Below are 15,292 nucleotides of genomic sequence, written 5' to 3' on the forward strand. Positions count from 1 at the left end.
GGACATCATGAAGTCTTTTGGGGCATAATTGAGTGCTTTGCTTATGGATATTTGCAAGCAAAGGTGGATTCATGATGATTTTTTCTTGTTTGGCTTTGCCTGGATGAGAAAATGATTTTCTAATGAATCACCACAGCTCTCCTAAATAGCATCCATTCCAGCGAAAGAGAATATAAAGCATTGAGCTGGGATATAGTGTTTACACCTCTATAGCTCAAGTTTACTTAAAAGTATGTGACTGAACTTGGTGCCCAAAGGTGGTTCACTTACGAGTATGTAGCTGAGTTTGATGTAGTCAAAAGTCTGTTCCTCGTACTTAACGAGTGTGTTCACTTACGAGTATGTGGCTGAGCTTGATGTAGTCAAACGTCTGTTCCTCGTACTTAACGAGTGTGTTCACTTACGAGTATGTGGCTGAGTCTGATGTAGTCAAACGTCTGTTTCTCGTACTTAACGAGTGTGTTCACTTACGAGTATGTGGCCGAGTTTGATGTAGTCAAAAGTCTGTTTCTCGTACTTAACGAGTATGTTCACTTACGAGTATGTGGCTGAGTTTGATGTAGTCAAACGTCTGTTCCTCGTACTTAACGAGTGTGTTCACTTACGAGTATGTGACTGAGCTTGATGTAGTCAAACGTCTGTTCCTCGTACTTAACGAGTATGTTCACTTACGAGTATGTGGCTGAGTTTGATGTAGTCAAACGTCTGTTCCTCGTACTTAACGAGTATGTTCACTTACGAGTATGTGGCTTAGTTTGATGTAGTCAAACGTCTGTTCCTCGTACTTAACGGGTATGTTCACTTACGAGTATGTGACTGAGTTTGATGTAGTCAAAAGTCTGTTCCTCGTACTTAACGAGTATGTTCACTTACGAGTATGTAGCTGAGTTTGATGTTGTCAAAAGTCTGTTCCTCGTACTTAACGGGTATGTTCACTTACGAGTATGTGGCTTAGTTTGATGTAGTCAAACGTCTGTTATCCGTACTTAACGAGTGTGTTCACTTACGAGTATGTGGCTTAGTTTGATGTAGTCAAACGTCTGTTCCTCGTACTTAACGATTATGTTCACTTACGAGTATGTGGCTGAGTTTGATGTAGTCAAAAGTCTGTTTCTCGTACTTAACGAGTGTGTTCACTTACGAGTATGTAGCTGAGCTTGATGTAGTCAAACGTCTGTTCCTCGTACTTAACGAGTGTGTTAACTTACGAGTATGTGACTGAGTTTGATGTAGTCAAAAGTCTGTTCCTCGTACTTAACGAGTATGTTCACTTACGAGTATGTAGCTGAGTTTGATGTAGTCAAAAGTCTGTTCCTCGTACTTAACGGGTATGTTCACTTACGAGTATGTGGCTTAGTTTGATGTAGTCAAACGTCTGTTCTTCGTACTTAACGAGTGTGTTCACTTACGAGTATGTGGCTTAGTTTGATGTAGTCAAACGTCTGTTCCTCGTACTTAACGATTATGTTCACTTACGAGTATGTGGCTGAGCTTGATGTAGTCAAACGTCTGTTCCTCGTACTTAACGAGTGTGTTCACTTACGAGTATGTGGCTTAGTTTGATGTAGTCAAAAGTCTGTTCCTCGTACTTAACGAGTATGTTCACTTACGAGTATGTGGCTGAGCTTGATGTAGTCAAACGTCTGTTCCTCGTACTTAACGAGTGTGTTCACTTACGAGTATGTGACTGAGTTTGATGTAGTCAAAAGTCTGTTCCTCGTACTTAACGAGTATGTTCACTTACGAGTATGTAGCTGAGCTTGATGTAGTCAAACGTCTGTTCCTCGTACTTAACGAGTGTGTTCACTTACGAGTATGTGGCTGAGCTTGATGTAGTCAAACGTCTGTTCTTCGTACTGCTTGGAAAGCTGTTTGCACATGGATATGGCCTCCTCCCAACACTTCACCAAACAAAAATAATCCGTAAGTAACGTAATAAAGCACGATGCTTAGCCTCTTTCCAACACTACATCAAGCACAAAACAGACATCAGAAATAAGATTTACAAAAGGTGTAAAAGAGAAAAATGACTTACGGCTAAAAACATGTGGAAAAATCAGTAATAACAGGGGTGAACGATATAAGAAGTTAAAAGGAGTTAAAAACAGAGGAGTTAAAAAACAGAGCGTTCTCCTCTTCTAACTAGCGCCCCCCCTCCCAACCCCTCGCTACTAAAACAAATAATAAGTCCAAGGGGCAGAACGAGCATACGTTATTTGTTGAAAACAGAGGGCTATTTTCCCTTGCCAAAAGGCCTTCCTTTTAACTTCCCATTTTAATATTTTCTTCTCTGTTGGTCATCATATACATTGTTCTTTGTAATACTGTGTTCTTTGCCGTAATTCTACTTTTACCCTCTTCCTTTACATTTTACTAAAAAGGGGCCAAAGAACCTCTCCTCTGGGGACGCCCCTTTTTCAGGAGTGGTTTAAAGGGTAACTGGTCGCACCTTTCCTTTGTCGAAATAGTCAATCATGTCAGTGTAGAGGCTCTCCTTCAACTGACGCTGAGTCGTTGCTTGGTACTTGCCTTGACCCGTGAACACGGGCTGATCGCACCACTAGAACAAACGGTAGGAGTTTAGTATGTACCATATAATACTCGATAAAGACCGGCTGATCGCACCACTAGAACAAACGGTAGGAGTTTAGTATGTACCATATAAGACTCGATAAAGACCGGCTGATCGCACCACTAGAACAAACGGTATGAGTTTAGTATGTACCATATAAGACTCGATAAAGACCGGCTGATCGCACCACTATAACAAACAGTAGGAGTTTAGTATGTACCATATAATACTCGATAAAGACCGGCTGATCGCACCACTAGAACAAACGGTAGGAGTTTAGTATGTACCATATAAGACTCGATAAAGACCGGCTGATCGCACCACTAGAACAAACGGTATGAGTTTAGTATGTACCATATAAGACTCGATAAAGACCGGCTGATCGCACCACTATAACAAACGGTAGGAGTTTAGTATGTACCATATAAGACTCGATAAGGACTGGCTGCTCGCACCACTAGAACAAACTGTAGGAGTTTAGTATGTACCATATAAGACTCGATAAAGACCGGCTGATCACACCACTATAACAAACGGTAGGAGTTTAGTATGTACCATATAAGACTCGATTAAGACCGGCTGATCGCACCACTAGAACAAACGGTAGGAGTTTAGTATGTACCATATAAGACTCGATAAAGACCGGCTGATCGCACCACTAGAACAAACGGTAGAAGTTTAGTATGTACCATATAAGACTCGATAAAGACCGGCTGATCGCACCACTATAACAAACGGTAGGAGTTTAGTATGTACCATATAAGACTCGATAAGGACTGGCTGCTCGCACCACTAGAACAAACTGTAGGAGTTTAGTATGTACCATATAAGACTCGATAAAGACCGGCTGATCACACCACTATAACAAACGGTAGGAGTTTAGTATGTACCATATAAGACTCGATTAAGACCGGCTGATCGCACCACTAGAACAAACGGTAGAAGTTTAGTATGTACCATATAAGACTCGATAAAGACCGGCTGATCGCACCACTAGAACAAACGGTAGAAGTTTAGTATGTACCATATAAGACTCGATAAAGACCGGCTGATCGCACCACTAGAACAAACTGTAGGAGTTTAGTATGTACCATATAAGACTCGATAAAGACCGGCTGATCACTCCACTATAACAAACGGTAGGAGTTTAGTATGTACCATATAAGACTCGATTAAGACCGGCTGATCGCACCACTAGAACAAACGGTAGGAGTTTAGTATGTACCATATAAGACTCGATAAGGACTGGCTGCTCGCACCACTAGAACAAACGGTAGGAGTTTAGTATGTACCATTTAAGACTCGATAAAGACCGGCTGATCGCACCACTAGAACAAACTGTAGGAGTTTAGTATGTACCATATAAGACTCGATAAAGACCGGCTGATCACTCCACTATAACAAACGGTTGGAGTTTAGTATGTACCATATAAGACTCGATTAAGACCGGCTGATCGCACCACTAGAACAAACGGTAGGAGTTTAGTATGTACCATTTAAGACTCGATAAAGACCGGCTGATCGCACCACTAGAACAAACTGTAGGAGTTTAGTATGTACCATATAAGACTCGATAAAGACCGGCTGATCACTCCACTATAACAAACGGTTGGAGTTTAGTATGTACCATATAAGACTCGATTAAGACCGGCTGATCGCACCACTAGAACAAACGGTAGGAGTTTAGTATGTACCATATAAGACTCGATAAAGACCGGCTGATCGCACCACTAGAACAAATGGTAGAAGTTTAGTATGTAACATACGAGACTCGTATGTTGGAGCAAGGGAGCAAGGAACGGGGAAAAATAAAATAGGAGGAACGGAGATTATAGTAAATCTAGAAACAAATGTTAACCATAGCAAGAACACGAATTATTGAATCAAATATCAATCCAGAAGACCTATCCAGCGCACTTTTCGATGACGTCAAATGGAGCCAAACAGAAAGCCTTTGCATAATTTGAACGTAAAAAAACTTTCGGCCAATTTCCCAAGTTCGATGGTTTTCAGATCAGGATTTCTCTCCATTCACTACCGTTTTCTGAATACAAGCTTGCATTTTGAGTTATTTTTTTAATTTGAATTTGCGAATTGAATTGCGAATTGAATTTGGAATGTTTGGATGTTTTGGTACATATTTAGGGCGTCACAGGGCGGTATAGGAGCGACAGGAATGTGGCAAGAGTGTGAAGGCGGTCTTACCTCTAGCAAATCGGCGTGTAGCAGCAGTGTGAAGGCGGCCTTACCTCTAACACGTCGGCGTGTAGCAGGAGTGTGAAGGCGGCCTTACCTCTAACAAGTCGGCGTGTAGCAGGAGTGTGAAGGCGGCCTTTCCTCTAACAAGTCGGCATGTAGCAGGAGTGCGAAGTCGGCCTTACCTCTAAAAAGTCGGCGTGTAGCAGGGGTGTGAAGGCGGCCTTACCTCTAGCAAGCCGGCCTTCCTCTAACAAGTCGGCATGTAGCAGGAGTGCGAAGTCGGTCTTACCTCTAACAAGCCGGCGTGTAGCAGGAATGCGAAGGCGGCCTTACCTCTAGCAAGTCGGTGTGTAAGGTGAAGGCGGTCTTACCTCTAACAAGTCGGCGTGTAACAGGAGTGTGAAGGCGGCCTCGGTGTAGTTCTCAATGGCCAGGTGCATGTCACAAAGCTTATACACGTATCTGAAATCATAACATTCATTGAAAATTAAAGAATGATTACGCGCCCAGTAAGACCGAATCCAAAAATAATCAACTGAATATTGCTACTATAAATAAAAGTCAAAAGACTACCGCAGCAGGGGTGGGGCACTAGGGCCATGTGCCCCAAAATATTTTCGAAAATTATGAGGAAATGACAAGTGGGGGCTTGGCTGTCCCCCATTGTTATCTTAACGTTCCTGTATCGTGCCCCCCCCCCCCCCCCCCAATAATTCGATTTATGGTACGGCTATGCATTTCGGTGTTTCGACTATTAACAATAACAAATAAATGATGGCTAAGCCACATTCATTAAGAACGTAAGCCGAGCTCAGAGGCGCAGGACACTGACCTGATGAACATTTCCTCTCTTCTGATTTCTTTGTAGAAATTCTACAGCAAAGAAAATGGTTTTTTTTAATTTCATTTACTGGCTTTTGCATGTATTCACCATCTTGTAAGCATTTAAATGCGACAGAATTCAGGAGACAACTATTCGGTTAAGGTAATTCCCTTGAAATAGTTCTACAATCCATAATTTTTTTAAACTTGGCTCAAAAATGTAATAAAAAATGGGGGTACCGATCTCGTTTTCACAACAGAGGGGCGTAGAGTTGACGCGTTTTTACTGATCGCGCAAGGGAAATCCCAACTCTTAGTTTTCAAAAAGAGTGCCTATAGTCTTTAGAAAATTAAGTTCTGTTTGTCGAGCTGCCAGAATCCGATCTCCTAAACAATAACCCGTAGTAGCTAATGTTCAAAACAAATCACATTTTAAGAGATCGCACTAAAAGATATTGTTTTCGCCACTATTCATACGGTAAAAAGCGCCATTTTGTATTCTTACGGCTTTTAAGAGAAATAACAAAACTTCTACAACCCAACTTTTCTTCTTCTTTCAGTATATAATTTTTCCGTATATATTTAACAATTTGAGCAAATAAAAACTGGGGGTAACCGACTTCGTTTTTCTGTCAAAGCGATTTTAAGTAAAAAACGCGCGCCTTTTGCTGTGTTTTCTTGTACAACTGTGGCGCGCGCGCGCACTTAATACCGGAAAATTCGAACAAACAGCGCGCGCCACTATGCGCAGAAGGGGTGCGCAGTGCAATTCAAGGGAATTACCTTAAGTGTTGCTCCTCTGGCAAAACTATAAAGGTTATTCCATCCCTGCTACAATAGCACCGCGTGATACGTACCAGCACATTCACAATGCAGCTCATGCGATTGTCGATGTTCTCGTCCCCTTGGACCACGGTACGATAGTCCAGCAGTCTTTCCATGAGTTGCGTGAGAAGTTGCACGAATCGCAGTCCCTCCTCCTTCAGCTGAGGATGCCGGTTGAACAATTCGAACAGACTGAGCGAGAAGTAAATAAAAAATCATCAAATTGTTGTGTCTGGTTCTCCACCGGTCATCGCACACTTGGTGTTAAAAATGGCACTCACTTAAAGGGTTGGACAGATGCGAATAAAACGACCAGTTAATACAAAAAAATAGTAAGAAAAGATTTAAATTAACTCAAATAAACAGATGGAAGGAAAAGGAAGACTGATAAACAGAAATAAACATCTGAAAATTGAAAGTTGCTTCGTGGGTGATTTTTTGGTTTGGGGGAACTTGAAGCATTGCACCCAGGCTCCATCTCGGTTTAAAATAATACAGGAAGCCCAATCAGGGATCACGTCACGTGACTCACATCTGATGAAAGAGCTCCTTGTAGTCCGCATTCCCCTTGCCGCCCTCCACCAGCACGTCCAGCTTGCTCATCATCTCGGTCTCCACCGTTACAAAGCCACCCGTTGTCCTGTGCTCGACCTCGATCATGTCATAGAATATGGGAATGGTGGCTTTCCGTAGATCTGGGACACGGCAACATTACATAAGGGTCAAAGGGCGGATCCCGAAGGGAAGGGAACATGGTTGAAGGCTAAAAGGGGAGGGGAAAATGGAAGGGATAGGGCTGGGGCTAACAGGATAATATCACAAAGGATAGAAATGGTGACACCGAGAGCAGGGGAAGTCGCACAACAACGATTTCGACTATCATTATGAGCTGCATGTTTTTTTTTTCTGTTAATTGGGGCGACAGAGTTTTTTCATAAACGGTTGGAATTTTTCTTGGAAAATGGGGATGGGTGGCATTCCGTAGATTTCGGACACAACATTATCACATTAGGATCAAAGGGCGCCTGAGGTCCAAATTGAGGCTACTTAGAGCCCGGTATTGCTCTGGGATGTCAAACAGACTTAACTCAGCTTTGCAGCGCACGGTTGACTACTAAACAAGAGGAATGTTGGCGAAGTGCTGGCCAAATGTTTTAGCCAACACCAGCCAGCAATTCCCATTATGATGTCTAAACCAATGCTGGCTACTTCCCCTAATAATGATGGCACTGTTTCGGGGATTAACAGGGTTTGGAAGTGAGATATTGAACAGTGACCACTACAGTATGTCAGTCAGTATCTCTTGGGGGCTGAAGTGTACTCGGTACAACTTGGGAACAACTGCAAGCTACAGTATTCGGAGACGACTCGTGAGCTACTCGTGAAAATCTACCGCTATTCAGGAGTAACTCGGTATTACCCGGAAATGCTTTAGGAAGTGATTAAGTGATATTCGGTGACTTGATACTATCCGAGAGTAGCCCAGTGGCATTCGTAACTGACTTTGTTCCTATCACATGCACACACCATACCTGTCTGAGGGATTAAGGTCATCTCTAGGAAAGGCCCAACTAGTCCTGGAATGAACTTGATTTTGTGCGAGCCTGAAAAAAGTGAACATAAAACAATACGTTAAGAAAGTAAGAATTTAAGACAACGTAAAGAACGTAGAACATAACGCTCAAACCAAACGTTCAGAGTAGGATGGGAATGTAGGGATACTTGGGATACTAAGGTGTGTTACCTTAGCCTAAGACGTGTTACATAAGCCTAAGGTGTGTAACGTAAGCCTAAGGTGTGTTACGTAAGCCTAAGGTGTGTTACCTAAGCCTAAGGTGTGTTACATAAGCCTAAGGTGTGTTACCTAAGCCTAAAGGGGTGTTACCAAAGCCTAAGGTGTGTTACCTAAGCCTAAGGTGTGTTACTTAAGGCGTGTTACATAAGGTGTGTTACCTAAGCCTAAGGTGTGTTACCTAAGCCTAAGGTGTGTTACCTAAGCCTAAGGTGTGTTACATAAGCCTAAGACGTGTTACATAAGCCTAAGGTGTGTTACCTAAGCCTAAGGTGTGTTACCCTAAGGTGTGTTACATTACCCTAAGGTGTGTTACATAAGCCTAAGGTGTGTTACCTAAGCCTAAGGTGTGTTACCTAAGCCTAAGGTGTGTTACATAAGCCTAAGGTGTGTTACATAAGCCTAAGGTGTGTTACCTAAGCCTAAGGTGTGTTACCTAAGCCTAAGGTGTGTTACCCTAAGGTGTGTTACATTAGCCTAAGGTGTGTTACATAAGCCTAAGGTGTGTTACCTAAGCCTAAGGTGTGTTACCTAAGCCTAAGGTGTGTTACATAAGTCTATGGTGCGTTACCTAAGCCTAAGGTGCGTTACCTAAGCCTAAAGGGGTGTTACCAAAGCCTAAGGTGTGTTACCTAAGCCTAAGGTGTTTTACTTAAGGCGTGTTACATAAGGTGTGTTACCTAAGCCTAAGGTGTGTTACCTAAGCCTAAGGTGTGTTACCTAAGCCTAAGGTGTGTTACATAAGCCTAAGACGTGTTACATAAGCCTAAGGTGTGTTACCTAAGCCTAAGGTGTGTTACCCTAAGGTGTGTTACATTACCCTAAGGTGTGTTACATAAGCCTAAGGTGTGTTACCTAAGCCTAAGGTGTGTTACCTAAGCCTAAGGTGTGTTACATAAGCCTAAGGTGTGTTACATAAGCCTAAGGTGTGTTACCTAAGCCTAAGGTGTGTTACCTAAGCCTAAGGTGTGTTACCCTAAGGTGTGTTACATTAGCCTAAGGTGTGTTACATAAGCCTAAGGTGTGTTACCTAAGCCTAAGGTGTGTTACCTAAGCCTAAGGTGTGTTACATAAGTCTATGGTGCGTTACCTAAGCCTAAGGTGCGTTACCTAAGCCTAAGGTGTGTTACCTAAGCCTAAGGTGTGTTACGTAAGCCTAAGGTGTGTTAAGTAAGCCTAAGGTGTGTTACCTAAGCCTTAGGTGTGTTACCTAAGCCTAAGGTGTGTTACCCTAAGGTGTGTTACGTAAGCCTAAGGTGTGTTATGTAAGCCTAAGGTGTGTTACCTAAGCCTAAGGTGTGTTACCTAAGCCTAAGGTGTGTTACCCTAAGGTGTGTTACATTACCCTAAGGTGTGTTACATAAGCCTAAGGTGTGTTACCTAAGCCTAAGGTGTGTTACCTAAGCTTAAGGTGTGTTACATAAGCCTAAGGTGTGTTACATAAGCCTAAGGGGTGTTACCTAAGCCTAAGGTGTGTTACATAAGCCTAAGGTGTGTTACCTAAGCCTAAAGTGTGTTACCTAAGCCTAAGGTGTGTTACGTAAGCCTAAGGTGTGTTACCTAAGCCTAAGGTGTGTTACCTAAGCCTAAGGTGTGTTACCTAAGCCTAAGGTGTGTTACATTAGCCTAAGGTGTGTTACATAAGCCTAAGGTGCGTTACCTAAGCCTAAGGTGTGTTACCTAAGCCTAAGGTGTGTTACCTAAGCCTAAGGTGTGTTACGTAAGCCTAAGGTGTGTTACCTAAGCCTAAGGTGTGTTACCCTAAGGTGTGTTACATTAGCCTAAGGTGTGTTACATAAGTAACACACCTTACATTAGCCTAAGGTGTGTTACCTAAGCCTAAGGTGTGTTACCTAAGCCTAAGGTGTGTTACCTAAGCCTAAGGAGTGTTACCTAAGCCTAAGGTGTGTTACCTAAGCCTAAGGTGTGTTACCTAAGCCTAAGGTGTGTTAACTAAGCCTAAGGTGTGTTACCTAAGCCTAAGGTGTGTTACCCTAAGGTGTGTTACATAAGCATAAGGTGTGTTACCTAAGCCTAAGGTGTGTTACCTAAGCCTAAGGTGTGTTACTTAAGGCGTGTTACATAAGGCGTGTTACCTAAGCCTAAGGTGTGTTACCTAAGCCTAAGGTGTGTTACCTAAGCCTAAGGTGTGTTACCTAAGCCTAAGGTGTGTTACCTAAGCCTAAGGTGTGTTACCTAAGCCTAAGGTGTGTTACCTAAGCATAAGGTGTGTTACCCTAAGGTGTGTTACATAAGCATAAGGTGTGTTACCTAAGCCTAAGGTGTGTTACCTAAGCCTAAGGTGTGTTACTTAAGGCGTGTTACATAAGGTGTGTTACATAAGCCTAAGGTGTGTTACCTAAGCCTAAGGTGTGTTACCTAAGCCTAAGGTGTGTTACCCTATGGTGTGTTACATTAGCCTAAGGTGTGTTACATAAGCCTAAGGTGCGTTACCTAAGCCTAAGGTGTGTTACCTAAGCCTAAGGTGTGTTACCTAAGCCTAAGGTGTGTTACGTAAGCCTAAGGTGTGTTACCTAAGCCTAAGGTGTGTTACCCTAAGGTGTGTTACATTAGCCTAAGGTGTGTTACATAAGCCTAAGGTGCGTTACCTAAACCTAAGGTGTGTTACCTAAGCCTAAGGTGTGTTACCGAAGCCTAAGGTGTGTTACTTAAGGCGTGTTACATAAGGTGTGTTATCTAAGCCTAAGGTGTGTTACCTAAGCCTAAGGTGTGTTACATTAGCCTAAGGTGTGTTACATAAGCCTAAGGTGCGTTACCTAAGCCTAAGGTGTGTTACATAAGCCTAAGGTGTGTTACATAAGCCTAAGGTGTGTTACCTAAGCCTAAGGTGTGTTACCGAAGCCTAAGGTGTGTTACTTAAGGCGTGTTACATAAGGTGTGTTACCTAAGCCTAAGGTGTGTTACATAAGCCTAAGGTGTGTTACTTAAGGCGTGTTACATAAGGTGTGTTACCTAAGCCTAAGGTGTGTTACATAAGCCTAAGGTGTGTTACTTAAGGCGTGTTACATAAGCCTAAGGTGTGTTACATAAGCCTAAGGTGTGTTACTTAAGGCGTGTTACATAAGGTGTGTTATCTAAGCCTAAGGTGTGTTACCTAAGCTGTGCCACATGTCGTTAATCTTCAGGCCGATTATCATTCGCATGTCAGAATACCTGCAAAAATACAGAAATAGGAGTTTATCTTTGGAAGAAGCCTAGATAAATAAATTGTTCTTAAAAAATATCCCCATACCACCAGTACATGTCAGACTTCCCGATAACTAAAATTATCTAGCTAACAAGTTTATAAAGTTCAAGTTAACAGGGGCTCATTTGTCGAAACACCCGATAATTATCGGGCCCGAAAACGTTTCATTCCTTAAATTTGAAAAGCTGGCTAATTCCTATAAAATTTATGGTATATAATGTGTTGAAATATCGTCAAACATCGTATTTTTCCACAAAGATTCATGTGAAGGATGATCCTCTTTCAAAGAGGATGATCTATGATAGATTTTGATCCTTTCCCGAACTTCTCGGGCCCGAAATTCACAGGCTTAAATATTAAGAAACTTCTAGGGACCTTGCAGTCACCCGAGACTTTTCGGGTAACTTTCGGGCTTCAGCTAAACATCGAAAATAGCCCTATTGAGCATAATCATTTGGAATACCAAGTGGAAGTTTAAACTGTTCTAAAACATGAAAGCGGTTCTCCAAAAGGAAAAAATGCGAAAATTTTTAGCCAAAATGCAAAATAAAGTTTTCGGGCCCGATAATTCTCGGGTGTTTCGAGAAACGGGCGACAGGATTCAACCATATTTTTCTTAAAATAGCTCACTTTTCGAGTATCTTGTCCTGCTTTGCCTGGCTGAAGTCTTCGAGCTGTAGTGACTCTTGGGTAATGAACGCCACTGACAGGTGGAAAAAATTATTCCACAACTAACGAGAAAGACAGCTGTTACTTCTTGGCACGCACAAGAAATTCTTAGGCGGCTGAAGCCAAAACCCCAAAAGACACCCCCCCCCCCATCCCCTACGAGTCTGGGAATAGCGCATACTCAGGCATGTAGAACCTACCTGGTACTCAAACTCGCCATCGCGGAAGAACGAGTCGTGAAGGGCCTCAGAGAAGTACTGTATCGTGTTCAGTATAACACTGCACAAAGTAAAAAAAAATTAAACAAACGCAGCAATTGGAAGCAATAAAGTTACAAATGAGGTAAGTCTAGATTACGCGCAGTTATATAATGATCACGCGAACTAATGTGATGAGCCCGTCCATATAATGATCACGCGAACTAATGTGATGAGCCCGTCCATTAATGTAATGATCTCGTACATTAAAGTGATGATCTCGTGCCATATTAATGTTATGATCTCACGCACTAATGTAATAATCACGTGTAGTTATGTGATCATCTCGTGCACTGATGTAATGATCACGTGCAGTTATGTAATGATCACGTGCTTTAATGTGGTGACAAGCTGCGGTTAGAGCATGATCACTTGCAGTGATTTAATCACCACCTGCGGTTAATGTCATAGCCACGTGCGGTTTGCTCATGATCACGTGCGGTACGGTCTTAACCACGTGTGGTATGGCCATTATCACGTGCGGTATGGTCTTAGCCACGTGCGGTATGGCCACGATCACGTGCTTTAATGTCATGACCACGTGCGGTATGGCCATGATCACGTGAACTTATGTCATGACCACGTGTCCTTAGGTCATGATCATGTGCGGTATGGTCTTAACCACGTATGACCACATGCGTTATGGCCATGATCACGTGAACTTATGTCATGACCACGTGCCCTAAGGTCATGATCACGTGTCGTAGATATGGTCACATGCCTAAGGTAATGTCAATGTACGTTTTTGGTAGAGGCAACACAGCCAGTCCTAGATAAAACATTCTGGACAGTTGTGGCTACCAGCAAGTGTAAACGTTAATCCTTGCCTGTTTTGCACCATCGTCATGACAACCCAGTCTTTGGGGTACACATTGTTGCTGACAAATTCACGGAAGAGAAGGAAAAGCTCCATCAGGAAGTCCTGTGATCAAAACAAGAAGTACACCCACTATAACTATGTCGTTTGTCTAGTGTAGTCCAGTTTGAAGTTTTTTTTTTTTGGTATGGAGTCTTGAAGCCGTATTGTCAGCAGTTTACTTCCGGAGGAAAACCTCAACCGTTAAGAGACAAAAGAATCCATTAGAATCCGCGCTATTTAACAGGCCATCAGCTCTAAATTATCAATCAAATCCTCAAAAAAAATTCCAATACACCCACTGCTTTCGCAATTTTAAATATTTTTCGTGTTTTCAATCGGAGATTGTTATGTAATAATCGGCCGTGTGGTGACAATGCGGCTTTAATGCTATTTTCCTGTATTACTGCATGGTTCTGGTGATGTTGCAGCCCTAAACCCTCGTATTATGGAACCTACCAGCAAGTCAAGTCGAGAGGAAAACTGATCAATGTACATCCGGTAGTGATCTTCATCCATCAACTGAAGCATGGCAATCAGGCATGCCACGTAGCTACCCTGGGTGAGGGGGTGAGAGAACAGAGGTTAACATACAGAAGCGTACTGGGGGAGAGGGTGAAAGAACAGAGGTTAGCACAGAAATGCACTGGGGGAGAGGGTGAGAGAACAGAGGTTAGCACAGAAATGCACTGGGAGAGGGGGTGAGAGAACAGAGGTTAACACAGAAACGCACTGGGGGAGGGGGTGAGAACAGGGGTTAGCCCAAAAACGCCCTGGGGGAGGGGGTGAGAGAACAGAGGTTAGCACAGAAACGCCCTGGAGGAGGGGGTGAGATAACAGAGGTTAGCACAGCAACGCCCTGGGGGAGGGGGTGAGAGAACAGAGGTTAGCACAGAAACGCCCTGGGGGAGGGGGTGAGAGAACAAAGGTTAGCACAGAAACGCCCTGGGTCGTGGGGGGGCTAAGGTCACTACGTAGATAGGAGGTGGTAGAAAGGTTAGCACAAAGATGTATGGGGAGGGGGTTAAGTAAATGGAAAGGTAAAAGATGTGACCACCTTGACTGAGAGGCTAGAAGGATGACAGTTTGTAGAAGCTATAAAAATATCGCGCAAATTGTGCAAAAGTTAGGAATTATACTCAAGCAAAGGATCACTTTAGTTAGTATTTTACAAGTTTTACGTGTCTGTCAACACACCACAACAGGTTGGGATCTGTCCATCTTGATTACTGCCTTGACGACCACTCGGAGCAGCGAGACGACAAGAAAGAACACATCCTCGTGTGTCAAGCCCTGAGCAAAAAAAACATGACACATTTCAATGCACGTGACATATCAATCCGTGGCCTATTGTGTCACATATCACGTGACATATCATGCCTGTGAACATTGTGTTGAAAGAAAATAAATTCACTAAAAAACATAGAAAAATATCGCACAACTAACAAAAGTTTCGATGCACGAAACAAATAGCGAGAAAAAGTCCAATGTGCGAAAAAAGTCCATGTTTGCAGAATAGAGAAAAATAGTAAAGACAGCTTTGACAGGATTGGCAGGTGTCAATCACTCACCACGTCTTTTCTCATCAACATGATGAGGATATCGTTTAGGACGTCAATACAGATGATCATCTCCTCGTTCCTATCCATCTCTTTCCCAATCTGGCTCACGGCCATCGGCAACAGCACACAGCGGGAGTCTGGTAGCGAGTAAAGCACAGGGTAACCAAAAGCAATCAGACTTAGCAAGTATTGGGAGTCTGGGGGCGATTAAAACACAGGGTAACCAAAAGCAATCAGACTTGGCGAGTAAAACACAGGGTAACCAAAAGCAATTAAGAAATTCGTAACCGAAATTCGTAGCCCAGTAGTCCGCTTTACGCCCTGATTCATAACAGAATCATTGATTCAGAACACAGCATGTGCCTTAGGTCTGGAAGGAAGTCTCACCCTGGCCACGTAAATACAGATCGCTTCTCTAAATGTGTTACTGTAAGATTTCTACTGTTTAATTTAAATTACTTTAGTTGCGCACATAGCCTGTAATTCAGTCAGACAGCAAAAGGTTTTCATAAACTATATTATTATTATTA

At 42.8% G+C, this 15,292-nt stretch overlaps 1 protein-coding gene across 3 annotated transcripts in view; it reads right to left on the minus strand.

Annotated features, from left to right (window-relative positions):
* LOC5520946 (dedicator of cytokinesis protein 1) overlaps window positions 1-15,292 on the minus strand; it is a 47,106-nt gene that overhangs the window by 11,349 nt on the left and 20,465 nt on the right. For all 3 annotated transcript variants that reach the window (XM_048728568.1, XM_048728567.1, XM_048728566.1), the window contains exons 32-45: window positions 14,772-14,899; window positions 14,398-14,493; window positions 13,660-13,758; window positions 13,172-13,266; window positions 12,288-12,366; window positions 12,049-12,149; window positions 11,326-11,384; window positions 7,951-8,022; window positions 6,951-7,113; window positions 6,451-6,610; window positions 5,604-5,644; window positions 5,143-5,233; window positions 2,450-2,560; window positions 1,812-1,901 (exon numbers count right to left, since the gene is read on the minus strand). In XM_048728568.1, coding sequence (XP_048584525.1) covers window positions 1,812-1,901; window positions 2,450-2,560; window positions 5,143-5,233; window positions 5,604-5,644; window positions 6,451-6,610; window positions 6,951-7,113; window positions 7,951-8,022; window positions 11,326-11,384; window positions 12,049-12,149; window positions 12,288-12,366; window positions 13,172-13,266; window positions 13,660-13,758; window positions 14,398-14,493; window positions 14,772-14,899 — 1,385 coding nt within the window. The remainder of the gene's footprint in view (window positions 1-1,811; window positions 1,902-2,449; window positions 2,561-5,142; window positions 5,234-5,603; window positions 5,645-6,450; window positions 6,611-6,950; window positions 7,114-7,950; window positions 8,023-11,325; window positions 11,385-12,048; window positions 12,150-12,287; window positions 12,367-13,171; window positions 13,267-13,659; window positions 13,759-14,397; window positions 14,494-14,771; window positions 14,900-15,292) is intronic.

This window comes from Nematostella vectensis, chromosome 6 (assembly GCF_932526225.1).
Source record: "Nematostella vectensis chromosome 6, jaNemVect1.1, whole genome shotgun sequence".
NCBI lineage: Eukaryota > Metazoa > Cnidaria > Anthozoa > Actiniaria > Edwardsiidae > Nematostella > Nematostella vectensis.